The sequence below is a fragment of the Pleurodeles waltl genome, chromosome 5, assembly GCF_031143425.1.
Source record: "Pleurodeles waltl isolate 20211129_DDA chromosome 5, aPleWal1.hap1.20221129, whole genome shotgun sequence".
Classification (NCBI taxonomy): domain Eukaryota; kingdom Metazoa; phylum Chordata; class Amphibia; order Caudata; family Salamandridae; genus Pleurodeles; species Pleurodeles waltl.
In genome coordinates this window covers 718,850,475-718,878,096 of record NC_090444.1, presented here as the reverse complement: position 1 = coordinate 718,878,096, position 27,622 = coordinate 718,850,475, and the positions used below count along the sequence as shown (strand labels likewise).

General features: G+C 45.3%; 1 protein-coding gene across 2 annotated transcripts in view; it reads left to right on the top strand.

Moving 5' to 3' along the window:
• The window catches only part of LOC138295982 (multiple coagulation factor deficiency protein 2 homolog), an 81,484-nt gene extending 57,552 nt beyond the window's left edge, over positions 1 to 23,932 (top strand). For both annotated transcript variants that reach the window (XM_069234673.1, XM_069234672.1), the window contains one exon: positions 20,579 to 23,932. In XM_069234673.1, coding sequence (XP_069090774.1) covers positions 20,579 to 20,727 — 149 coding nt within the window. In that variant the 3' untranslated portion in view covers positions 20,728 to 23,932. The remainder of the gene's footprint in view (positions 1 to 20,578) is intronic.
• Positions 23,933 to 27,622: the final 3,690 nt, after the last annotated feature.

The window sequence follows — 27,622 nt, the reverse complement described above, 5'->3', positions numbered from 1 at the left end:
TCACCCATGCATTCTGAAGCATTCACAGAGTTACCTATACTGGTAGACCTGGGAATATGTTAGAATGCTATGCTTTCAAGGGGGAGGCGTAAGGAGAAATATCTTTATTTCCCCTTGTTTTTTCCTCTTTCTACAAGTGCAGCAGTTTGCTTCCTGTACAAAAACCATCCTTCCTGTAATGCAGGAACCCTTGCACCATGGAGCAAATGTGATTGTGTTGGCACTAGGCAGCAGTTTGTGCGCAAACGCAGGCAGGCGCATTCCTGCTCTCTCCCTTTCAAGGTGAGGTAAGGTGTCCGGCTGCATTGCGTGAAATAATTATAAATGTGTCTCTGATTGTATACCTGCTGGGAATACATTACATGAGAGATGTAGTGCTGTGCAGTGTCTGAACAATATAAGCATGTGCTGGGTGTAGGTGTTCTTGTGTGAAGTACAATACATGAAAGGGAAAATGTTGTGTTGCACAGACATAGTGAGTGCGGGCAGTGTGTGTTTGCAAATAGCACACCCTGGTACAGTATAGAAAAACTTCAGTGCTAAACAGTGCACACTGACTGACTGTGTACCGAATGTATGTGTACTTGTAATGGTACAATGCATGGAGGTAACAGTTCTGGACAGAGTGCTGGACGGTGCTGGCAGTACACTGAATGAGTGTGCCTTCATTGGTACATTATATGGAGGGCTCTGGGTTCTATTTTGGGTCGCCCGTGCCTTCCTGATGAAGACTTGAGGAGTAGAGGAATCCACCAGACAGATTTGTCTACTGCTGCATTCCTGTGAGCTATGTGGGACACCATGGAGTATACCAGAGGAAGGCATTGTTAAACCTATTTAGGCCAGGAGCCTGAGACTTGTGTCTACCAAGGTCAGTGACTCTGTAAGCCAGGAGGGGCCGCCGTAGAGAGGGCGATCGCACTGGGAGAGTCTGTGCACGATTGTGAGTAAAACGGCAACCCAGAATGCCAGCAGTGGCTGCTGGTACCAAGGTGGCCAAGTGTTTGGGTCGCAGCCTGGACAAGAGGATTACTGCTGTGACCGGCGGGTAAAGCCCCCCAACTACACCTGACTGATTCCCCGAGGATCACAAGAACTCCACCAAAGACATTGCACTGTCACTGGAGGTTCAGTTGGTAGCCGGAGAATCCATCCACTTCCACCCTGTTATGGAAAGAGTGACGTAACTTGTATGGTTGAGTGAGAGCAGTTCCAATTGCTGGATGAACTTTCAGAGCTGCTCAGAGGAGTGAGCTTGTGTCTGCCGGGTTCTGCAGTGTGAACGGTCTGTGACCCATCTTCACCAAACAGAATCTGGACTCAGGATTGCTCACAGAATAGTCACTTGCTGTACCGCTGAACACTTTCATACTACTGGAGTATGTAAAGCTGGAAGGGGGCCTGTCGCTGCTAAAGGTGCTGTGGCTCCTAAAACACTTTGGACTAATAACTAAGGAGTCAAAGGGGAACTGTTGAGTACGGCATACTAGTCAGCATTCCCTGGATGGGACCACCAGTGAATGGGGAATAACCCTGAACACATTACCAGGTAGAGGGTGAGACAGGGATTCGCATGCCAACTCTGAAGCCCTGACCTCTAGGGGAGTGTGTTATTGCATATGAGTATTGTTATTCCTTTGCATATGTAGGGTTAGAAAACAAATATGCATCTTTCTTATAAAAGTGCGTATTGGGCTGGACACTGATTTATTGTTCTTAAACTGTACACTTTGTTATGAGTCATGTTCACTTATCTCCATCTACACTTCCCCCAAGAGGGAGCCTTTGACTGCTCATTCACAGCTACCACTGAGTGTCAAGTGCAGAAGGGGTACTTAGCCCAGTTGCGTAGGATCCATAGTAGGTCAGACCCCGGGACATCAGGAGTAAAAGACCTCAACCACTATGGTGGGGCCCAGTGCCCCGCGGCCCTCTGAAAGGGTTCTGACATACATATTTTGTAAGTGATAATGATATCTTTCCTTCGGAGGGGATGTCCAATGAACCTCCGATCCACGAAAAAGAAACACTAGCCATACAGAGCATGTAACCCTTTACATACATATCGTCATCATTATCATAAAACTTTATTTCGATCAACAAGATCATAAAAACACAACATAAATAAAGCAACACATAAAAATACATACAACTTAAAAAAAATAAAAAAAAGAGGAGAATCTCGTAAAATTTGCATATCTGCCAAGGACAACAGGGCAATTCAATAGATAAAACCCAGAAATTACTACAGGCTTATTTAATTCTCTCTAAAGATACAAATAACACCTTACATAGAATAATCCCAATATAAAATGTATTGACCTGTCACAACAACTATAAAAGTACATTAGACAAATAATGAAAATGTCACTTACCCAGTGTACATCTGTTCGTGGCATTAGTCGCTGCAGATTCACATGTTGTGCATAGCCCGCCATCTGGTGTTGGGTCGGAGTGTTACAAGTTGTTTTTCTTCGAAGAAGTCTTTCGAGTCACGAGACCGAGGGACTCCTCCTCTTTTGCTTCCATTGCGCATGGGCGTCGACTCCATCTTCGATTGTTTTCCCCGCAGAGGGTGAGGTAGGAGTTGTGTGTGTTAGTAATAGTGCCCATGCAATGGAGTGAATAAGTATGTACCAATTAAGGTTTAAGTAATATATTAACAAATGTACAAAGTTGAAGATAACTTCCAAACGGCTACAGGCTCCCGGGGAGGTGGGTGGGCACATGTGAATCTGCAGCGACTAATGCCACAAACAGATGTACACTGGGTAAGTGACATTTTCAGTTCGATGGCATGTGTAGCTGCAGATACACATGTTGTGCATAGACTAGTAAGCAGTTATCTCCCCAAAAGCGGTGGCTCAGCCTGAAGGAGTGGAAGTAGTCTGAAATAAAGTTCTTAGTACGGCTTGACCTACTGTGGCTTGTTGTGCGGATAGCACGTCTACACAGTAGTGCTTAGTAAATGTGTGAGGCGTAGACCATGTGGCTGCCTTACATATCTCGTGCATTGGAATATTCCCTAGGAAGGCCATGCTAGCGCCTTTCTTTCTGGTTGAGTGTGCCCTTGGTGTAATGGGCAGCTCCCTTTTTGCTTTAAGGTAGCAGATTTGGATGCACTTAACTATCCATCTGGCTATACCCTGTTTTGATATTGGGTTTCCTGTATGAGGTTTTTGAAATGCAATAAACAGTTGTTTTGTTTTTCTGATTTCTTTTGTTCTGTCAATGTAGTACATTAGTGCTCTTCTGATGTCTAATGTATGTAGTGCCCTTTCAGCTACCGAGTCTGGCTGTGGGAAGAACACTGGTAGTTCTACCGTTTGACTTAAGTGGAACGGTGAAATAACCTTTGGTAGAAATTTAGGATTGGTTCTTAGGACTACCTTATTTTTGTGTATTTGGATAAAAGGTTCTTGTATTGTAAACGCCTGAATTTCACTTACTCTTCTTGAAGATGTGATGGCAATGAGAAATGCAACTTTCCAGGTTAAGAATTGTATTTCGCAGGAATGCATGGGTTCAAAAGGTGGCCCCATGAGTCTTGTTAAGACGATGTTGAGGTTCCATGAAGGAACACGTGCTGTCCTTGGTGGTATAATTCTTTTCAGGCCTTCCATAAACGCTTTAATGACAGGTATCCTAAATAGTGAAGTTGAATGGGTAATCTGCAGGTATGCAGATATTGCTGCGAGGTGTATCTTAATGGAAGAGAAGGCCAGATTCGATTTTTGTAAGTGTAGTAAGTAACCCACTACATCCTTTGGAGATGCGTGTAATGGTTGAACTTGATTATTATGGCAGTAGCAAACAAACCTTTTCCATTTGCTTGCATAGCAGTGTCTAGTGGATGGTCTTCTAGCTTGCTTTATGACTTCCATACATTCTTGTGTGAGGTTTAAATGTCCGAATTCTAGGATTTCAGGAGCCAGATTGCTAGATTCAGCGATGCTGGGTTTGGATGCCTGATCTGTTGTTTGTGTTGTGTTAACAGATCTGGCCTGTTGGGTAACTTGACGTGGGGTACTACTGACAGGTCTAGTAGTGTTGTGTACCAGGGTTGTCTTGCCCATGTTGGTGCTATTAGTATGAGTTTGAGTTTGTTTTGACTCAATTTGTTTACTAGATATGGAAGGAGAGGGAGAGGGGGAAAAGCGTATGCAAATATCCCTGACCAGTTCATCCATAGGGCATTGCCTTGAGACTGCCTGTGTGGGTACCTGGATGCGAAGTTTTGGCATTTTGCGTTCTCCTTTGTTGCAAATAAGTCTATTTGAGGTGTTCCTCAAATTTTGAAGTAAGTGTTTAGAATTTGGGGGTGAATTTCCCATTCGTGGACCTGTTGGTGATCTCGAGAGAGATTGTCTGCAAGTTGATTCTGGATCCCTGGAATAAACTGTGCTATTAGGCGAATGTGGTTGTGAATTGCCCATTGCCATATTCTTTGTGCCAGGAGGCACAGCTGTGTTGAGTGTGTCCCCCCCTGTTTGTTTAGATAATACATTGTTGTCATGTTGTCTGTTTTGACAAGAATGTACTTGTGGGTTATGATGGGTTGGAATGCTTTTAACGCTAGGAAAACTGCTAGCAGTTCGAGGTGATTTATATGCAGCTTTGTTTGATGTACGTCCCATTGTCCTTGGATGCTGTGTTGATTGAGGTGTGCTCCCCACCCTGTCATGGAAGCATCTGTTGTTATTACGTATTGTGGCACTGGGTCTTGGAAAGGCCGCCCCTTGTTTAAATTTATACTGTTCCACCATAGAAGCGAGATGTATGTTTGGCGGTCTATCAACACCAGATCTAGAAGGTGACCCTGTGCTTGTGACCATTGTGATGCTAGGCACTGTTGTAAGGGCCTCATGTGCAGTCTTGTGTTCGGGACAATGGACATCATGCCTAGGAGTTGTAATACCATCTTTGCTTGTATTTTTTGTGTTGGATACATAGTTTGTATAACTTTTAGGAAATTTTGAACCCTTTGTGGACTTGGAGTGGCTATTCCCCTTGTTGTGTCTATTGTCGCTCCCAGGTATTGCTGTACTTTGCACGGTAGAATGTGTGATTTTGCATAGTTGACGGAGAAACCGAGTTTGTAGAGGGTTTGTATGACATGATCTGTGTGGTGTGAACACTTTGTCAGTGAGTTGGTCTTGATTAGCCAATCGTCTAGATACGGGAATACGTGTATTTGCTGCCTTCTGATGTGTGCAGCTACTACTGCTAGGCATTTTGTAAAGACTCTTGGTGCGGTTGTTATACCGAACGGCAATACTTTGAATTGGTAATGTATTCCTTTGAATACGAACCTTAGGTATTTCCTGTGCGAGGGATGTATCGGTATGTGGAAATACGCGTCTTTGAGATCTAAGGTTGTCATGTAGTCTTGTTGCTTTAGCAATGGTAACACTTCTTGTAGCGTGACCATGTGAAAGTGTTCTGATTTGATGTAGGTGTTTAGTGTTCTGAGATCTAGGATTGGTCTCAGTGTTTTGTCCTTTTTTGGTATTAGAAAGTACAGTGAGTAAACTCCTGTGTTTATTTGTGTACATGGTACCAGTTCTATTGCGTTCTTTTGCAGTAATGCTTGAACTTCTATTTCCAGAAGGTCTGAATGCTGTTTTGATATATTCTGTGTTTTTGGTGGTATATTTGGAGGGATTTGGAGAAATTCTATGCAATAACCATGTTGGATAATTGCTAAGACCCAAGTATCTGTTGTTATTTCCTCCCAAGATTGGCAATACTGACTTATTCTTCCCCCCACTGGTGTTGTGTGGAGGGGATGAGTGGCCTGTGAGTCACTGTTTGGTTGCAGGTGTTTTTGGGCTTTTAAATTTTCCCCTGTTTCTAGGGAATTGTCCTCCTCTGTACTGGCCCCGAAAGCCTCCCCTTTGGTACTGTCCCTGGTAGGTAGACGGTGTTGAATGTGAGGTACTGGCTTGTGTGGCCTGACCCCGAAACCCCCCTCTGAAGGTTGTTTTGCGGAAGGTGCCGAAAGTGCCTCTGCCCTGCGGGGAATAGAGTGCGCCCATGGCCTTGGCTGTGTCAGTGTCCTTTTTTAGCTTCTCAATTGCCGTGTCCACTTCAGGTCCGAACAATTGTTGCTCATTGAATGGCATATTGAGCACCGCTTGCTGTATCTCCGGTTTAAAGCCAGATGTTCGTAACCACGCGTGCCTTCTTATGGTTACTGCTGTGTTAATTGTTCTTGCAGCTGTGTCCGCTGCATCCATAGAGGAGCGTATTTGGTTATTGGAGATGTTTTGTCCCTCCTCAACCACTTGTTTCGCCCTTTTTTGTAAATCTTTGGGTAGATGCTCGATGAGGTGCTGCATCTCGTCCCAATGGGCTCTGTCATATCGCGCTAGGAGCGCTTGAGAGTTAGCGATGCGCCACTGGTTTGCAGCTTGTACTGCGACCCTTTTTCCGGCTGCGTCGAACTTGCGGCTTTCTTTATCCGGAGGTGGTGCATCGCCTGATGTGTGAGAGTTGGCTCTCTTGCGAGCTGCCCCTACTACAACTGAATCTGGTGGCAGTTGTGAGGTGATGAAAGCAGGGTCCGTGGGCGGTGCTTTATATTTTTTTTCCACCCTTGGTGTTATTGCTCTACTCTTGACAGGCTCTTTGAAGATTTGCTTTGCGTGCCTTAGCATTCCTGGGAGCATAGGCAGGCTCTGGTAGGTGCTATGGGTGGAGGAGAGGGTGTTGAAAAGGAAGTCATCCTCGACAGGTTCCGAGTGTAGCGACACGTTATGGAACTCTGCTGCCCTAGCTACCACCTGTGTATACGCTGTGCTGTCCTCTGGTGGTGAGGGCTTGGTAGGATACCCCTCCGGACTGTTGTCTGACAATGGGGCGTCGTATAGGTCCCAAGCGTCCTGGTCATCTTGGCTCATGGTGGTGTGAGCCGGTGAGTGTGACGGAGTCTGTGCCGGTGATATGTGAGTTAGAGGTGGAGGAGAGGGTGGCGGAGTTACCTTCTTCACCACTTTTGTTTGTGGTGCTTGTTCCTGTGTTTGGAACTCAAGTCTCCTTTTTCTCCTAATAGGGGGAAGGGTGCTGATCTTCCCTGTTCCACTCTGTATGAAGATCCGCTTTTGAGTGTGGTCTACTTCAGTGGTCTGTAACTCTTCCTCAAATCTATGTTTGCGCATTTGAGAGGACAGTGATTGCTCCTCTGAATATGAGCTGGTAGTTGGCTTGGTTGCCGGTCGTTTCGGCACCGAAACTATGTCCTTACTCGTTTTCGGCTCCGAGGCGACTTTTCTCTTTTTTGGAGTCGAAATTTCTCGGCGTCGATCTTCCTCGGTGCCGCTGTCTCTGCGTCGAGCAGCTTCGGCTCCGCTGTCTCGGTGTCGATCTTTTTCGGCAGCACTTTCTCGGTCCCGAGATTGCTGCGTGCCTGTGTCTCGACCCGAGTCGGACGACCTCAGCACTAGTTCGGCCTTTTTCGGTGCCGATGGGCGGTCACCGACTTTATGGGTTGAGCCATGGCCTGTTGGCAGTGGCGTCCCCTGGGCCTTGTCTGTTTTCTTGTGTGCTGGCTTCGACGTCTTACTCACTGTTTCTTGGACGTCTAATTCCTCCGAGTCCGATTCATGGATAGAGAAGGCTTCCTCTTCTTCTCCTTGTTCCTCGAACTCTCGGTGTCCTGTCGGCGTGGACGCCATCTGTAATCTTCTGGCTCGCCGGTCACGGAGCGTTTTTCGGGATCGAAACGCACAACAGGCCTCACAAGTTTCTTCCTTGTGCTCGGGCGACAGGCACAGGTTACAGACCAAATGTTGGTCTGTATATGGGTATTTGTTGTGGCATTTAGGACAGAATCGTAACGGGGTCCGTTCCATCAGCCTCGATGTTACACGCGGTCGGGACGACCAGGCCCCGACGGGGGATCGAAATTACCCCAAAGGGCTACCGGAGCTCTTCACGATTCGATTCGGTGTCGATTTTATCTAACCCGATCCCGAACGCAACAATACCGACGTAATTTTCCGAAGTTTTAACTATCTTTCCGTTCCGAAACCCGGAGCGAAAAGGAACACGTCCGAACCCGATGGCGGAAAGAAAACAATCGAAGATGGAGTCGACGCCCATGCGCAATGGAAGCAAAAGAGGAGGAGTCCCTCGGTCTCGTGACTCGAAAGACTTCTTCGAAGAAAAACAACTTGTAACACTCCGACCCAACACCAGATGGCGGGCTATGCACAACATGTGTATCTGCAGCTACACATGCCATCGAACATAAGCATTAGGCAAGTCAATTTTACAATTGACTTTGACACTACAAAAGAGAGAAAGCCCTACTATCTAAAATTATACCTAGTCCAGAAGATACATTTATTCAGGAGACTACATCAGACAATTTGTTGTGTGCTACAGTATGCTTAAAAAAAGCACACGTTTGCACCAAAACATCTCCCTTATCTCGTATAACCCAAGGAGGACATTCCCACAACTGAAATACATAATAAGATACAGCAACTAAGAAAATGCACACTGCCTAATTTTCCACGTCGCCAACAAGAAACGGGAGACAGCAAAAGCCAGGCAAGGCTTAGCATCAGTTTTTAGAATCCTTAGAGCAGTCTCATGATCTCTTACCCCTAATAAACGGCACACAGTAACAATCCACTTCTTGCTGCTCTTAACATATGCCTGACAGAAGAATAAAATATGCTCTTCCGTCTCCTTAGCCACCCCGCACAAAACACAAGAAAAGGATGGAAAATCCTTCTTGTGCATCCAGTTACCTGTAAAAGCTGCAATGGGTAACATGCTCTACCTAAACTGCAGGTCCAATTTCCCTGCAAGTGGTGGGTGGATCTCATCCAGAGATGGTTTCAGACAAAACATGTAATTAAACTGTAAAAAGGAATGGGTCAACACACAACCTGAGGAGTGTGCAAGGACCTGCCCCATAATATACTCCCAATATGTCTTCTTTAAGAGAGCTTTCCCAATAAAAGGAGGGGACTCAGGGGTCAGCAACAAGTCCCTGCAGCCTATTTTTGTGAGGATGTCTTTATTATATCTAAGCCAGGGCAACTGGTTTGACCCTGGAAGGCCTAAGACCTCTTTTAGACCTTCACAATAGCAATACAACGCAAAAGTGGACCAAAGTCTTCACCAGTAGAAAAAGGGCCTAACCCCTGCTACCTCTTTGATAGGCTGTAAGCCTAGATCAAACCTAAGAGGGAGCAATGGAGTACTAGTAGGAAGGCCCACTAACTGATGTAAAAAGCAGTTCTCAGCAACCAATAATTTACTCACATCCTGATACCCCCAAAGTTCGGCCCCATGAAGGGCGCTTCCCAAGACCTGCCATCTATAAATTTGTTAAGGGGGGGCAAACTGGGCGAAAAGAAGAAGCACAATGTGTTTCCAGAATTGGCCCTGCACAGTGCACCAATTTCAGTCTCCGTTTTTCTATATGCACATTCAAGTGTAAATTCCCAGTCAGGATCAAATCCAAATAATCAAACAAATAGACCCAATCCAGATAAATCCCTGCAAGCGTAGGGTTTGGTCTGGAAACATGACCCTGGTTAAGTATTGTTGGAAATGGCCCTTCTGCAGGGTTATCCCCAGACTTTTCGCCTTCCTCCTTCTCTTTTTCTGACCTAATTTTAGCTGGTTTTTAGACTCTGCACACTTTACCACTGCTAACCAGTGCTAAAGTGCATATGCTCTCTCCCTTTAAACATGGTAGCCTTGGATCATACCCAATTGGACTATTTAATTTACCCATAAGTCCCTAGTAATGTGCACTGTATGTGCCTAGGGCCTGTAGATCAAATGCTACTAGTGGGCCAGCAGCACTGGTTGTGCCACCCACTTCAGTAGCCCCTTAACCTTGTCTCAGGCCTGCCATTGCAAGGCCTGTGTGTGCAGTTTCACTGACACTTCGACTTGGCATTTAAAAGTACTTGCCAAGCCTAAAACACCCCTTTTCCTACATATAAGTCACCCCTAATGTGTGCCCTAGGTAACCCCTAGAGCAGGGTGCTGTGTGGGTAAAAGGCAGGACATGTACCTGTGTAATTTATATGTCCTCGTAGTGTAAAATTCTAAATTTGTTTCTGCTCTACTGTGAGGCCTGCTCCCTTCATAGGCTAACATTGGGGCTGCCCTCATACATTGTTGAAGTGGCAGCTGCTGATCTGAGAGGAGCAGGAAGGTCACATGGCCAAAATGGTAATACAAAATCCTGCTGACTGGTGAAGTCGGATTTAATATTACTATTCTAGAAATGCCACTTTTAGAAAGTGAGCATTTCTTTGCACTTAAATTTTTCTGTGCCTTACAATCCACGTCTGGCTAGGTTTAGTTGACAGCTCCTTGTGCATTCACTCAGACACACCCCAAACATAGGGTACTCAGCCTCACTTGCATACATCTGCATTTTGAATGGGTCTTCCTGGGCTGGGAGGGTGGAGGGCCTGCTCTCACACAAAGGACTGCCACACCCCCTACTGGGACCCTGACAGACAGGATTGAACTGAAAGGGGACCTGGAGCACTTCTTAGCCACTCTTTGAAGTCTCCCCCACTTCAATGGCACATTTGGGTATAAAACAGGGCCTCTGCCCTACCTCAGACACTTGCTGGAGAAGAAACCAGAACCTGCATCCTGCCAAGAAGAACTGCCTGGCTGCCTAAAGGACTCACCAGACTGCTTTCTACAAAGGACTGCTTCCTTGCTGTTGCCCTGCTGCCTTGCTGAACTCTTGTCTGGCTGCAAAAGTGCTCTCCAAGGGCTTGGATAGAGCTTGCCTCCTGTTCCCTGAAGTCTCCGGACCAAAAAGACTTCTCTTTTTCATTTGGACTCTTCGTGCGCCAGAAATTTTGACGCACAGCTTGCTCCGCGGTGAGAAAATCGCCGCACACCGACGCTGATCGACGCAACGCCTTCGGGACGACCAGAACTTCGACGCACAGCCACGCAAGGACAATGCCACCCAACTTCCAGAGGGGAAATCAACGCGACGCCTGCCGTGAGAACGAAACTTCAATGCACAGCCTCGCGGAACAACGTGCAGCCGGAAAACAAGCCGAAGAATCCACGCACAGACCCCGGGACATCTGGTAATCCCGTGACCCACAGAAAGAGACTGTCTGCGCGCCAGAAAACGACGCACGACTTCCCCGCATAAAAATAATGACACAAGTCCGTGTGTGCTGGGGAGAAATCGACGCACACACCATTTTTCCACGTATCTCTTCTTCTGCGGCCCTTTGTGGAGATTTTCCACTCTAAACCAGGTACTTTCTGCTTGAAAGAGACTTTGTTTGCTTTTTAAAGACTTGAGACACTTCATATCACTTTTTAGTGATATCTTTACAAATTCATATTGCATCTTTGATCGTTTTGACCTGCAAATACCCAGATAAATATTACATATTTTTCTAAACACTGTGGTGTATTTTTGTGGTGCTATATTATGTTATTGTATGATTTATTGCACAAGTACTTTACACATTGCCTTCTAAGTTAAGCCTGACTGCTCGTGCCAAGCTAACAGAGGGTGGGCACAGGATAATTTTGGATTGTTTGTGACTTACCCTGACTAGAGTGAGGGTTCTTGCTTGGACAGAGGGTAACATGACTGCCAACCAAAAACCCCATTTCTAACAAGTATCATAAATGTTGTCTTCTCAATACTAATTTCTAAACCTCTCTGTGCACAAAAACTCTCAAAATGATCCAAAATTCTTTGTAACCCCATCGGTGATTTCCACCAGGAAGGGATCAGTCAACACCCCCACATGGTCCATACCGCACTTGGGCATAATTATTATTGTGTAGCCTATTTATAGCAGTCTGCAGGTCAGGAGGAACTCCCATTTTGGCCTACTTCTGCCAAAGCTTAGGATGAGGGACCAAGTCAAACGCAGGCCATAAATCAACGAGGGCAATGTATAAATGACCACGTCACAAAACCACTGTTTTCCAGTAAATTAACTGCAGTCATAAAAACCTTATCAATTGTACTGACATCGTCCCTGAAACCCGCTTGGAGATCAGTCAGGATGACATTGTCCTCCATCCACGTCTGCAATTGATCAAGTAAAATAGAACTAAATCGTTTTTTGGAACAATCAATTAAACTGATTGGTCCATAGTTCTGCTGATCATTAGGAAAGCCCTTTTTATTAAAGGGGGTAATCTCTGCCCCTGCCCATGATGTAGGAATCGGTGCACCAACTAGAATATTAATAAATATAACCAAAAAGTATGGTGCCCAAACATCCTGCTCACTCAAATAGAGATCCTCGATTACTTTATCCTGCCTGGTTGCTTATTAGGTCTTAATTTAGTGATGCTGCTCTTACTTTGTCTTTAATTATAGGGTAGTTACAAGTGCCAGACCCCCTACCATCAAGTTATCATCCAAGAGGATGAGATTTGGAGAAGGGGGAAGTACCCCCCACCCTCAAATCTCTCCCCCAACTGTCTACAGTGAAGAAAAGTGGGCAACCTAATCTGCTGCCAGGACATTATTCCCCAATTGAATGAGACCTTCTCTACAGCCTGTTAAAACCAAGTCCCAAAACCCACGTGTCTCCATCTCTAGTGGCAATAAGCACGATCTCCCACTGTGCCACTTCCCATTCTTTTTTAGCACCTAAAGTAGATTTGTTTATACAATACCCTATAGACCTTGATTTCACCCCTGTCCTGTGCTTTGATTGCGGAAATTAAAGCGGACTTCACATCCCTACAGGCTCTATTGTACCATGATTAGGGAGCCCTCCTACATATGGATCTGCGACCGGACACATAAAAAACATCCTTTAATCCACTAAACAAATTATTGTGAATTGAGCAAATCCCCTCTCCACAAACCTGCTGGCAAAAGTCCCCCTCTCCCTCTTAGGTAGGCATCTAAACTAGGAGTGACCTTAGCATAAATACCCCCTAGCATTTCTGGGTAGCAAAGCAAAGTGGGCCATTTCACCCTGCGCTTATTACTAGTTAGATGCAGATTAGAAGCTAAAGCGGAACTTGCACTATCCTCTCCCTACCCAGGATCTGGAGGTCCAGTTTGAGACTCAAAGCATTGTGATCGCTATCCTGGTGTGAGATTATGACCACATCAATCAATAGCAGCCAAATCCTAAGATCCACTAAAATATAATCAATCAAACTGGTGCTGGGGAGGCTCGGTTAAAAGTATGCCTTCCTTCCTTGTCAAACCTCTTTCTCCCATTGCATGCTCGCAGGCCATGCTTCATTGTAAAAGTGTTGATTTGCAAGGCCAAGCAAGACCATCTCTTGATTGGTGCCATTGTCAACAGTGGTGTGGATCAAACATTGTCAAGTTCTGAAGTCAGTGGGACTGCACTTTCATCTAAAGGTTCATACTGACTATCAAAGTCCACACACACAATCTTCAGAACACCCCCTGGTGCATCCGACATATGAGAATTTAAGACTTCCATAGCAGAGGATTCTTTGTTAGTTCCACCAGGCATTAGATACACATTATACAGGTATATCACATGGGACACAGTTCTCAAACAAACACACAGGTTATCCTGGGAGGGTATCAATAGTGCCCTTGCCTTACAAGGAAGGCTTGTGTGAACCCAAATGGTTACCCCTCCCAATGGTGACCCCTCCCACAGGCTAAAATTTTGCAAACCCTAAACGTGCAGAGGTTGAACTGCCCAGGTTTCCTGAAATAAGCATATATCATACAGGTCAACAAACCTGGTCCATTTGGGAATAGTACATTATGCTGCTAACCCTGCAATATGGCACAACACAAACACCGATCTGGGAGCCTGTGTCCAAGAACCTTCACCCATAGTCAACACCAGTGGGTTAGGAAAACTCAATATAAGTGGTGCGGAAACCGCAGACAGCAAACTCTTCAAATGGATATCCTGCCTGCACAAGAAGATCGGGCCTAACAATCCCTACACACCCATTAGCCACCTCAGTGCTCTGGGACACCATTCCAATAGAGCCCAAAGCCCTAGCCCCCTTAAAAGGAGTGATCATGTCTTAATCCCTACTGGATTTTGCTCTACCTCTGTGTAGGAAAGTACCATCTTGCCTGGCATGGTACCCCCATTTTTTACTTGTGTGTCAGTTTATTTTTGCCTGTCTCACTGGGACCCTGCTAGCCAGGACCCAGGTGTTCATAGTTTGTGGCCTAACTGTGTCACTGAGGCTCTGCTAATCAGACCCTCAGTACTTATGCTCTCTCTGTCTTTTAAATTGTCACTGCAGGCTAGTGACCATTTTCACCAATTCTGATTGGCACACTGGAACACCCTTATAATTCCATAGTATATGGTACCTAGGTACCCAGGGTATTGGGGTTCCAGGATATCCCTATGGGCTGCAGCATTTCTTTTGCCACCCATAGGGAGCTCAGACAATTCTTACACAGGACTGCCACTGCAGCCTGAGTGAAATAACATCCGCGTTATTTCACAGCCATTTTACACTGCACATAAGTAACTTATAAGTCACCTATATGTCTAACCCTCACTTGGTGAAGGTTAGGTGCAAAGTTACTAAGTGTGAGGGCACCCTGGCACTAGCCAAGGTACCCCCACATTGTTCAGGGCAATTTCCCCAGACTTTGAGAGTGCGGGAACACCAATACACGCATGCACTACATATAGGTCAATACCTATATGTAGCTTCACAATGGTAACTCCGAATATGGCCATGTAACATGTCTAAGATCATGGAATTGTCCCCCCCATACCAAATATGGTATTGGGGTGCCAATCCCATGCATCCCCGGGGCTCCAGCATGGACCGAGGGTACTACCAAACTAGCTCTCTGGGGTTTTCACTGCAGCTACCGCTGCTGCCAACCCTCATACAGGTTTCTGCCCTCCTGGGGCCTGGGCAGTCCAGTCCCAGGAAGGTAGAACAAAGGATGTCCTCTGAGAAAGGGCATTACACCCTCTCCCTTTGGAAATAGGTGTTAAGGGCCTGAGAGGAGTAGCCTCTCCTGGCCTCGGGAATGCTTTGAAGGGCACAGACGGTGCCCTCCTTGCATAAAGCAGTCTACACTGGTTCAGGGATCCCCCAGCCTCTGCTCTGGCACGAAACTGGACAAAGGAAAGGGGTGACCACTCCCCTGTCCATCACCAGCCCAGGGGTGGTGCCGAGAGCTCCTCCAGTGTGTCCCAGACCTCTGCCATCTTGAATGCAGAGATGTGAGTGCACAGTGGAGGCTTCTGAGTGGCCAGTGCCAGCAGGTGACGTCAGAGACTTCTTCTGATAGGTTCTTACCTATTACAAGAGGTCACCAGAGTTTCTCTGCATCTCCCTCTTCGACGTCTGCCAAGGATTGACCACTGACTGCTCCAGGATGCCTGCAAAACCTCAACAAAGAAGCAAGATGACTACCAGCAACATTGTAGCGCCTAATCCTGCTGGCTTTCTCAAATGTTTCCTGGTGGTGCATGCTCTGAGGGCTGTCTGCCTTCACCCTGCACTGGAAGCCAAGAAGAAATCTCCAGAGGGTCAACTGAATCTTCCCCCTGCTAATGCAGGCACCAAACGTCTGCATCACCGGTCCTCTGGGTCCCCTCTCATCTTGACGAGCGCGGCCCCTGGAACACAGGAGCTGGATCCAAGTGACCCCGACAGTCCAGTGGACCTTCTGTCCAAATTTGGTGGAGGTAAGTCCTTGCCTCTCCACGCCAGACAGTAATCCTGTGTAGTGCGTGAACTGCAGCTGCTAGGGCTTCTGTGCACTTTTGCAAGGAATCCTTCATGCACAGCATAGCCCAGGTCCCCAGCATTCCGCCTTGCATTGCTCAACTTGCTGAGTTGACCACCAGCTTTGTGGGGCCCTCTTTTGTAGTGTTGAGACGACCGCCATGCTCAGATTTCTTGAACGCCTGTTCAAGTGCTTCTGTGGGTACTGCCTGCTTCTGCATGGGCTCTCTGTGCTGGTGAGTGCCACCTCTGTCTCCTCCTCCAAGGGGCGACCTCCTGGTCCTTCCTGGGCCCGGGCAGCACCCATTTCTTCAACCGCGACTCTTACAGCTAGCAAGGCTTGTTTGCGGTCTTTCTGCGTGGAAACAACTCTGCATCCTCCAGCACGCCATGGGACATCTTCTGTGCAAAGGAGAAGTTCCTGGCATCTTCCGTTGTTGCAGAATCTTCAGCTTCTTTCACCCGGAGGCAGCCATTTTGCACCTTCATCAGGGGTTTAGTGGGCTCCTGCCCCCCCCCCCCCCCCCGGACACTTGCGCGACTCTTGGACTTGCTCCCCCTTCCTTTACAGGTCCTCAGGTCCAGGAATACATCTTCAGTGCTTTGGAGTCAGTTGCTGCCTTTGCAGAATCCCCTATCACGTCTTTACTGTCTTTCTGGGGTAGTAGGGTAACTAGACTCCTACTTTTCAGGGTCTTGGGGTGGGGTATCTTGGACACCCTTAGTGTTTTCTTACACTCCCAGCGACCCTCTACACACTACACTAGGCCTGGGGTCCATTCGTGGTACGCATTTCACTTTTGGAGTATATGGTTTGTGTTGCCCCTAGGGCTATTGCATCCTACTGTACTCTACAGTGTTTGCACTACTTTTCTAACAGTTTACTTACCTGATTTTGGTTTGTGTGTATATTTTGTATATTTTACTTACCTCCTAAGGGAGTATATCCTCTGAGATATTTTTTGGCACATTGTCACTAAAATAAAGTACCTTTATTTTTAGTAACTTTGAGTATTGTGTTTCTTATGATATAGTGCTATATGATATAAGTGGTATAGTAGGAGCTTTGCATGTCTCCTAGTTCAGCCTAAGCTGCTCTGCTATAGCTACCTCTATCAGCCTAAACTGCTAGAACACTAATCTACTAATAAGGGATACCTGGACCAGGCACAAGGTGTAAGTACCATCAGGTACCCACTATTAGCCAGGCCAGCCTCCTACACTCTGCTACCCCCACCCACACCGCACCCTTCCTTCACCATTCCCCACTCTGGCCCCCACATGGCAGAACTCTTCCCCATGGGGGAAAGTCAATCCTCCCTGTCCAGAATGTTGAACCTGTTGGAAAGTGGAAGAAGAAAATCAACACTACTAGATGCTTGTTTGGCACAGGGCCTTGGGGATGGATTTTTAGCACAACAAACCTAGTTTGCTGGTCTTTGTCCAAAGGATCCCTTTCCCCTGCTACAGCCAGACTTATTAAAATACCCCAGGGGCAGTAGTACCAACATGGATTCCCCAAGGAACACCCTGCGGGGGAAATGGAAGGATTGAAAGTCGATGATAACACAATTGCCAATAATGTCTTTGGGACCAGAGACCACCCAACCCACCCGATGTGTTAGTAAAATATCACTGGCCATACTAAGAGGAAAATCCTTATGAAGGGCTAACCAGTTGATTCACTTATTGTACAAATCATTTGGGTCCTCCTCCTGATTATTTTGCAACTGTGGGACCCCAGCTAAAATTGTCACATAAGGGCATGAGGCTGGTGAAAGATCAATCACAAGTTGCTTCTTCCTAGGGGCCCGATTGATAACGCCACCTAAGGCCCTTCCTGGTCCATCCACCTGAACAGAAGCCCTGGACCCCTCGGACACCAATGTTTGGCCTCTAACCGCAGCATGCGCATTAGAGGACTTCCTAACCAAGGCTAACCCAGCGTTCAGGTGACCTGAAGGCAGGGCACCGTCAAATTCGCATTAGAGGACTTCCTAACCAAGGCTAACCCAGCGTTCAGGTGACCTGAAGACAGGGCACCGTCCAATTTAGCCACGTTAACAGAAAAGTAATTTGCAAGAATATGAGCACGCATTCGTGAGTGGAACGCATCAGGAGGAGGAATGGATGGCTTCTTATGATGAGACAATACAAGATCTTAGCCCTTTTTCTATGGCTTCCAGGCAGTAAATTACATATATATGTTCATTATGCAAAAGGTCTTCAAATTTTCATAAACGAATTTCCAAAACATTCTCCACTCCAAGAGGAAGTTGATCAAACCATCCCGAGGCAGCAACATCTGGACTCAAAACACCCTCTCCAATGCTACCACTAGAGCCTGAAGCCACAGCTGGGCTTTTTATGGCAAGGTGCGAATTTGAATCATTTGTAAGGGCTGGGAACTGATTTTCGGGCATGCATCTGTTGATATCGACACCTGTGTCTCACCAGCATTACTTGATTGATCATTGCCTATTGCAGAGCAGTCCAGCCTATTACTGAAAGCTGACTGGTTAGGGTTTCATTGACTGGTTCCTCTTATAGACAGTTTGTAAGGGCAACCCAGTGTTAACCTCCTCTCTGTTAACTCAATCTTGGTAGAGATAATCCCCATAGCCCTCTGCAGCATTTTCTTTATATTTTTAGTTTTTTTTTGGTGAGGGCAAGTTTGTAGAGGTACCACCCGGAGTTTTCCTCCTCACCATTTCCTTGCGAAAATAAATTCAAAGCAGGGAAACTTGGCACCAGGCAGCCAGCGTGACAGGAAACACAAGGGGGGAAAAAGGCAACTAAGTCATGGATGCCACATATGGACAAGTTGCTCACAAAAACTCACCCTTGGGGATTTGGTGACAGAGAGTGGGCCCAGTCCAGCCTCCTCTGGGCTTTAACGGGTGCAGTCGGGCCTCGTCTTGGCCTGGTCTTTGTCTTCGTCCAGGCAGGTGCCCCGGCACATCACGGGGGCCTTAAAGCATTTTATAGAACAAAGTTAGTCCTTGCCTGCCTCCTCCAGCAGCAAAGCTCCTTGAGGAATGAAGTCCCACCCCAGGGGAGCAACAAAATAGCAACAACTCGCCTGCGCTATGGGGGCCTTGAAGCGCTTTATAGCGCAAAGTTAGTCCTGGCACCACCTGCTCCAGCAGCAAAGCTTCGTGGGGGATGAAGTCCCACCCCAGGGGAGCAACAAAACAGCAACAACATGCATACAGTGAATTGTGGCTCACTACGGCCATCGAAAATGGGCTGTTTCCCATTGTTTAACTCCTTGCGTGGCTTAGTAAATCTGGAGTAACGCAAGACAGCGTTAGTCAGTGCCTTGCTTTAATCTGCCTAGGGAATGCATCCACCATTGGATTTTGGCGCATTGCCAGATTTTCTGAAAGTAGCAAACCTGGGAATGTGTTGGAATGCTATGCCTTCCCAGGTGAGGCGTAACAAAGAGAAATAGGTTTATTTCTCCTGGTTTTTTCCTCTTTCTACGTGTGCTGAATTCTGCAGCACACACAGACAGGGGAAAAAGCCTCAGAGGACTGTTTTTGTGCAGGAAGATGTCCTTTCCTGCACTACAGCAATCCTAGCTGTAACGCAGGCACCTTTGCACCACGGTTCAAGGGCGCCTGCATTGGCGCGAGGGAGAGCAGGAATGTTCTTAGCAGATATGACACATTTCTGCCCTCCACTTGACATGCAATGCAGCACAGCAAGTTGACTTGTTGCATTGCTGGACTTGTTAGTAAATCTGCCCCCAAGTGTTTTGCATTACTCCTGTTGTTCGAATGCTGCTTTTTTTACCAAGGATCTCCTCTACTTGTATAATTCTGAAAAATGCAGAGACTCCAGCCACACTAATGGAACCTTTTTTGCAGAAAGTATGATTTTAAAGAAATTTCACATCAGTTTTTAACCAAACCAAAAGAAAGCATTGGAAACATTTTACATTTGTTCAATGTATTCAGAGGACTTCGAAATAACACCGCCACTACATAGCTGGGAACATCTACGGTGTAAATTAGGAACATGTACATAACAGACTCTTAAACAAGTACATTAGCATAGCCTTCTGTTTAAATAAATTGTGTATGGCCGACCAGCTAACCTAAAACTGCAGAAGACAATGGAAGAATTGATATGACAAATGAAACACCATATAACGTGCATATAGTTTATTCACAAACAAAGTCACACTCGCGTGTTCATTTTATGCAAAAAAAAGTCTATATAAGGTTGACTAACAGCAGCTTTAGCGCCTAACCTGACCTTAAGAAAATTGTGTTTTCACTGACAAGTCAGATTAGTCCAATCTTACCTTAGACTGCATACAGAAAAGCATGCAGGTAATGTGTTTGTGCCCGTTTTGTATCAATCGTCAAAACCACAATTTTTCCCCTCTTGTCTTTGTTCTCCACTTTCATACCCCTCCTTCTCACTTTTACAGCCCCCCTCATTGTGTCTAGCTTCTGACTTTTACTCCTGTTTTGCATTTCACGTCACTTTTTTCTTCCAAATTAATATCCCTTGTCCTCAGATCCTATGTCCTGTTCTGGTGATGGTAGACATAAAAGAGATACAAATACAACTCAATTTTCTTTCAACTCACAAAACCCTTCTTCCTGTGTTTTTATTTTCATTTTCTAACCTTTTAGTAATTGTTGTAACTAATGTTTGTAACTTGTGGATTTGGGATTAGAATTTCCTCTTTGGTCAGAGTGGTATAATTTGCCAGTGCACCTTTAAAAAAATTATTATTTGATGATTCATCACCTTGGCCTTTACTCAAACTGATTTTATCTGTTAAGTGTTCTCTAAGTTAGGTTTTCTTCAAAGGTCCATTGTGCCTGACAATTAATACATATGTTTTGTTTGTGCACAGATATGACAGATGAAGTTCTGGAGAAGGACGACCTGGATAAAGATGGATTCCTGTCTTACGTAGAATACATGCATTCTCAAAAGAGAATAGCAAGTCCCACCACAATCCTGGATAAAAGTGCCAAGGACAAGAAAAGCCTAAATAATTAAGCTGCTTAATATGGCTGAAACGAAGGCCTCGATGATAATTAAATCTATCTGCTGTTTGTAGACATACCAAAGGTTTTAAATGTTTGACGTCTATATAATGATAGTGCCCCTTGTTAATTTTCCTTCTTTTTTAAACACACTTATTTAGTGTGGAATGTGCCCGTGCTTAATTTAAAAATGTTATAATGCAAACCCTAAAGCATATTGGGCTTTACAATGAAAACAGGACATACAGTATATTAAAACCATGAAGATTTATTTCAAGTTAAAATTATTACAGAAGGCAAGAAATCTAAGAAGCTCAAATTAAAATACAGGAAATGATTAAACACAAGAGGTATAGTTCAAATCTAGTTAAAAAATTAAAGTAATAAATCAGAGGTAAAGACCAGATTGGTGCTGGCTACTACAAGAATGAGCCCAAGAAAGGATTTCTTTTGTAATTTATTAAATGTATGACTTCCATTGTGTAACACAATTGTTCAAGAGTCACATTAGGGAGAGAGATATAGGGCCTCATTTACAGACCCGTGGCGCAAGGTGGCGCAGCAAGTGGCTTGCTGCACCAACCTGTGCCACCTGGAAAAGCCTTGACCTTGTAAATATAGGGCTGGCACACTGCTGCCACCTGAGCCTAAAACAATGACTCTCCTTCGGCGCAGTGTGCCGCTAGGCCTCGTAAATGAGGCGGATCGTTTCCGGCCTTACATTCTCAACATTATTCCACAGATTCACACAGTTCAGTTCCCATCCCAGGGGCATTTCAGACACCTAAATTATTAATGAAAATGTAATTACTTAAGACATAATGACAAGTTCGAGTGAAGAATCAGACCGTAGCCCCAATAGGTGAGGCCTCAGGAAAATTCACTCTCAGTGAAACATTGTGCTACAAAACTAAAAAGAAAGAAACGTCATTTTATTTATGTGAAAGTAAAATTATGGCTCAACACATCTTTTACAACGTTGCATGTGTGTGAATCGTCTGTGCACAGGATGAGACAGACAAAAAAAGATTACATACTGAAAAGATGGCTGCAGGCAGCACCAGACATTTTGAAATCGAGGCCTACATTGACAAATATTAGAAAAAGTGCAGTTTCCCCAGGAAAACGGCTTTGTTTGAACTACCTGTTAATCATTTGTGTTATTACTATGTTACCTTTAATTGTAAACCCTCTTTCATGTGTAGTTGTAAAACAAACTTCTGTCCACGGGTATTTTGGCGCCATGACAGATGTTTGTTATCCAGCTCAATATTATCGATTTAGTTGAACTCAAGGGAATGGACAGCGAAGTGGACTCTGTGACTGACTAGCAAGAGGTCAAACAGACTCTTGCAATGGATGCATTAATTATCTGAGCCATCATAGCCAGCTTTTCACTCAGGCATGCACATGATATTTGCCTTAATGGGTGAATGCTGCAGGCCTGCGGGGGTCTGGTCCCTAAATAACTTTTCGTGGAACTTCCATCTCATAATTAGCACCGGGGTCGAACATTGGGAGCAGGGCGGACAATGAAAATCTATTTTGTTGCACGAACTACTTTTGTAGGCCGAGCACCTTGACCCCTAGATATGCCTTGTACCACTGTGCTCAGAGCCCTCACCCTGCACCCGTTTGTATTTGTCATCTTTAATTATTGCCCTTCTTTGCCAACTCAACAAAGAAAGGAGTGGATTCCAGGCAAAGGGCTCTGCCAGTGCAGCATCTGAATGAAACGCTGCCCCCACTGCCTGCTAGTAGACGCTGGCTTGAAATCTTGCCCTGCTGGTGGCGGAAGCAGGCCCGATCAACCACATAAACGGAGAAAAAATAAACTCCTTTTTCCCATTGTGCTAAAGGAAGCAAGTGGCGGAACCAACATTTCGTAGAAGTGCATCGACATCAGCTTTTAGTCAGCTACGGCAGTGAGAGAAAAAGCATGAATATGTGTTCTAGATCCCCACTTTTCTTCATTGCTTCGGATAAGAAGGCAACTCTTGAATCATGAAATACTGATAATATTCTTTCCCTTACTTGCAGGGCAAGAACTGCAGTTACATTTGTTAAAGGCAGAGGGTAATTAACAGATGTTATTGCCTGCATGTTCATGCAATAGAGCCTAAACAGACATGGCCAACCACAGGTGGGAATTGTTGATTCAAACAAACTCTTAATTCGAGGATCTAAAATCAATTAAGACGCTGCATATCTTCTTTTAATTTGTCTGTCCAAGCCAACTATCATCGATTGAGAAAGCATAGCTACAGTTTGACAGTAGGCAGGTGTGAAACCAGCGTAAATAAATGGAAGAGTTAGCAGGTCGAGCAACAGCGCACCCGACTCTTGTTATTCCACCACCACGTAAGACCCTTTTCACCAATGTTAGTAAGCTATGTCCCCCAAGCACTACTTGTCCTAGCTTCAATCTCTGGCGGCCTAAATCCCTCATAATATACAAACGAGGGATGTTATAACAGCCCCAGGCTGCAGGAGTTTTGAAATTCTATTGATAATCCCGGGCCTAGCTAACCCACTGCCCACAAATTAGAGCTGGTAAAAACCGACTGGACTCAATGGTCTTCGTAGACCCAAATTGAGTGGTATGTGCCCCCCACCTCCAATACAGAAAAGCAGGTTACTGTGTGAAGACCTAGACTATGTGGTTATATATGCCCTTCGTAAAGCAATAGCTCACTTGAACAGCTCTTTCGGTTTTGAATCCCACTTGGAATACTACTCACACTTGCATAGGCTTAGCATCCCAGACCACCCAGAAGAGTAGCCTTTAACCAACACACAGAGTAGCCTGAGTCTGTATGGATTAACGTCTCCTTACATTCTCCAACTTTTCTCAAGCCGTTTCCCCTTGGCAACCAAGGAGAAAATGCCAAATCCATATGGGTCAGACTCACCCCTTGGGGCCACAAAAAAACAACCCTAGGCCTAAGGACTTGGCGCCATATCAGTACAACTTAACAGTAGGCAGTTATTTGAGCACTCTTTATCTCATATAAAGTTTTTTGGGTCTGTATCAAGTATATATATAAAACTATGTTGTTGGCAGCAAAGGTGGGGTGTCCTGACACTCCAACAGCTGTCACATTTCGAAACAATGATCAAAGTGCCCAACTCAGATACTACTATGCACTATTACCTATATACTATAGGTCTTGTCTACCTGTCAATGTTAAATAAAAGTTACCAGATACTCAATCAAATAATCCAAATCTTCCTGGAGTATGCTTATAATGTTTATTCTTTCAGGTCAAAGCTCATTGGTGATCTGGTGAATTGCCTTTACATTTATCTTAGTATTTTCAAAACACTATTGATTCCATTACATTTTCTGTACATACAGCACACCAAAGGGCATATTTATGAGCCCCTATCGCCACTGGAGTGTCACTTTTCGTGATGCTTTGGTGGCGCAATGCTCTGTGCCATATTCGCAAGGTGGTGTTAAAGCCACTTTGTGTGGCTCAACCCCATCTTGTAAATACGGCCCCTTCACATGGAACCCTTTGCAATGAAGGGGCTTGCATTGGGAGTTGCTGTGGGAGTGCCAGAGCAACACCCATTGCATTTTGATGCTGCCTCAGATTGATGAGTTTTTGTAAACCTGAGGCAGCGTCAAAATGAAACACCACTTTTATTGCTCATTTTTTGCTTTTGCCATGCACATAGAATGAGCAAAATGCCAGACATGATTGTTTATGTGCGGTAAGGTGTCTCTTCCTGCACATAAACCAGTGCTTAATTTGTGCTTGTTGTTTCCGGTGCAGAGCAACGGCAATTATTTTTGAGGGCCAGTGCTTATTTTTCTGCCTCAAGCATTTACTGCGAGCAAAATACTTATATGAGAAAGACAGAGGAAGAGAAAAATGAAAAAGCGTCACAATGAGTGAAAGCAGAAAGCAGCAAGAGTGAGCTAAAGGGACAGGGAGTGGCTTCAAATGGATTGAAGAGGCTTGAGATGGCTTCAGGATTGGGCTGCCTCAGTAGTCCGTGTTTGCACATTTAATTGCAGCAGCAGCATGTTTAAGAGGAGAGCGATGGGCACCAGCACGTTTTTATTTACAAATTTAGCACCAACATCAACAATCATTTCAAAATGACCCTTTGGCACTTCTGTGTGTGCTGCATTCTGCAGCACACACAGAAAGCTAAATCGCCATAGGTGATTGTTTATGTGCAGGAAGGGCCACCTTCCCACACACAATCAAACCCCTCAATGCAGACAACCTTGCACAATGGTGCAAGAATGCCTGCGTTGGCGATAAACAGCTCAGTTTAGCGCTAGCGCAGGGAACAACACAGGGGTACACTGTATTCACTTAAATTTGGTGCATCCCTGTGTTGTGAAAATGACAGAGTGCGACGCTGTCAATTTTGGCACAGCGTTGCACTTTGTCATTTACCTTTAAATATGGGCCTAAATTCATTTAATTTTATTCGCTTCTTCGGGAGTTAAAAGTTCTATATGCGTATTAACACATTTCAAATACAATCATATTGTTAAAGACTACCATAAAAAAAAATAGTAACGGGCATATGCCAGAAAGATATAGGTCAGCTATTCTTAACCTTTTGACTTCGGTGGATCCCCACTGAGTAGCTACTGCTGCTGGACCCCTTTCTACGATTTAACCTAAAAAAAAACTACAGAAATAAGCATACATGAACTCAAACTAAGGATACCAACTTAGGGCCCGATTCACAAAGGAAAACTTAGACTTTTGGTCTAAGTTTAGACCAAAAGTCTGAGTTTATGACTTTTTGGTATTCACAAAGGTAAGTTACGAATAGTATCTTTACGTCTGCACTCGGGGTGGATTATCCGCACTCGTGGAGGAGGTAACCCTTCATTCTGACACACTTATGTCAGTGCCTACCATCTTCTCACCCAGCTCCAGGTGAAACGCCTCAGCCCAACAGCCAGTCCCAGCATTGCTGCACACACAAAGCAGAGCTGCAACAAACCAACCTTTTCAGACCTTTCAACATGTCACTGAATGTGTTTGTTGGTTTGGCCCTTGCCATGAGACAGCAGGACTTGAGGAGAATTGAGAGGATCCTCAGGCAAAGGTTCAACCTCTTTGGGATGCCCAGTCAAGATGTCATGGCCAGATACCGTTATCCCCCCTGCGATCATCTTAAAGATGGTTGTGAGTGGGAGCAGAACCTTGACTCTGTGACCTGCCGATCCCATGCCATCCCAGCCTAAGCCAAGATCCTAGCAGCTCTCCATTTCGTAGCTACAGGGTCATTCCAGAGGGTCTCTAATGACCTGGTGGAAATCTCCCAGGCAAACCAGTCCGGATGCCTACATTAGGTACTGAGCTGTATCAATAGGGGAGCACACCGCCACATATGAATGCCCCATACACTGGCTAGAAGGCAAAGGGAAGCTAGGGATTTCTACCTCATGTCCCACTGCCCAAGTGTGCTGGGTGCAATTTATTGCACTCATGTGACACTTCAGCCACCTCGCCAGAACGCACACATCTTCTGCAACAGACAACGCTGGCCTCCATCAACATGCAGGGTGTCTGTGATGCCAGTGGTAGCTTCATTGATGTGCATGAAGTGTCTCCCAGGCGGTACCTATGATAGATATGTATTCCACAGACCACCTCTTGTCCAGCGGAGAGCAGCAGTAGAATTTGGCAACATGTGTCTACTGGATAAGTACCAATGATCACACAAGTATGATGTAATATTGTTTTATAAGAACACAACCATTAGATGACACTAATCCTCATGTCACATACATGCCCCCAACAGATCATCGGTACCATTTCATATATCATGTACTGTTCTAATGTAAGAAGGATATTTACAAATATCACTCCATTTCCCTCATCAGGTGATGCTACATATGCACTCTCCCTTCATCTCCTCACACCATACAGACGTGCAATCACTGTACCTCAGCACAGGTACAATAGGGCACACAGACTTAAACAAGGCATAATTGAGCGCACTTTTGGTCTCCTGAAGTTAAGATTCAGGAGTCTCAACCTTACTGGGGGGTGCTGCTGTACTCACCTCAAGTTGTGTGTAAGATATTAGTAGTCCATGTGTTTTGCAAAACACAGCATTAAATCATGGCTTACACATCCCTCGGAAGCCTCATCTAGGTCTGAATCCTGCCTACCAAGACATTGTACAAAACAGAGGACAGGGTATGCAGGTATGTGACCAACTGGTTAAAACTTTCTACACCTGAGAAACATTTGTTTCATGGCTTCCGTGTGGTTTGCATTCTGTTGTCAATGATGATAGTCAGACTTTTGACACTATTCATATATTCCATCCTTCCTTGTAAGCAATACATGATGTCTGTAAACAACAGTCGTTGAAAAGAGTCAACAGTTTGGCCATACAATACGGTTTGTGTACATGTCAGGAATTAGCATGGACAACATCTCTTAGGGCTTCATTGACTCTGGGTAGTAAATGTTTGCTTGTGTCAAACCTCCATGGACAGTGTCACAAGAGGGGTCTTCTTCACTAATGGCCTCTCCCCTCAAGGTGAAGGTGTGTCATTGTACACCAGGGGAAATTGCTGCTATGAATGTTCACAGTGTAGTAATCCTGTCCCAAGTGCTGTGACTCACCCATAACTGTGTGGCCTCTGCCATAAAGGCAGAGGCTCTTTATGACCCAGGCCCCTTGTATGTGTGGCAAATCATGTGGCTGTGCGGCCATAAGTCTGAGATTTGCACACCATGGAACAAGTTCACGAGTGCAGAGACATGGATACTCCATGCTCATAGCTGACATTTTGGGAGCTGCTCATAGGATGTAGCACTTCAGGTCTGTGGTCAATCATAGTGGAGACTAGGACTTTTGTTCCTGTTTCACTCTGGAATGACAGAGACTACAAGACCCAGAATACATCTGAT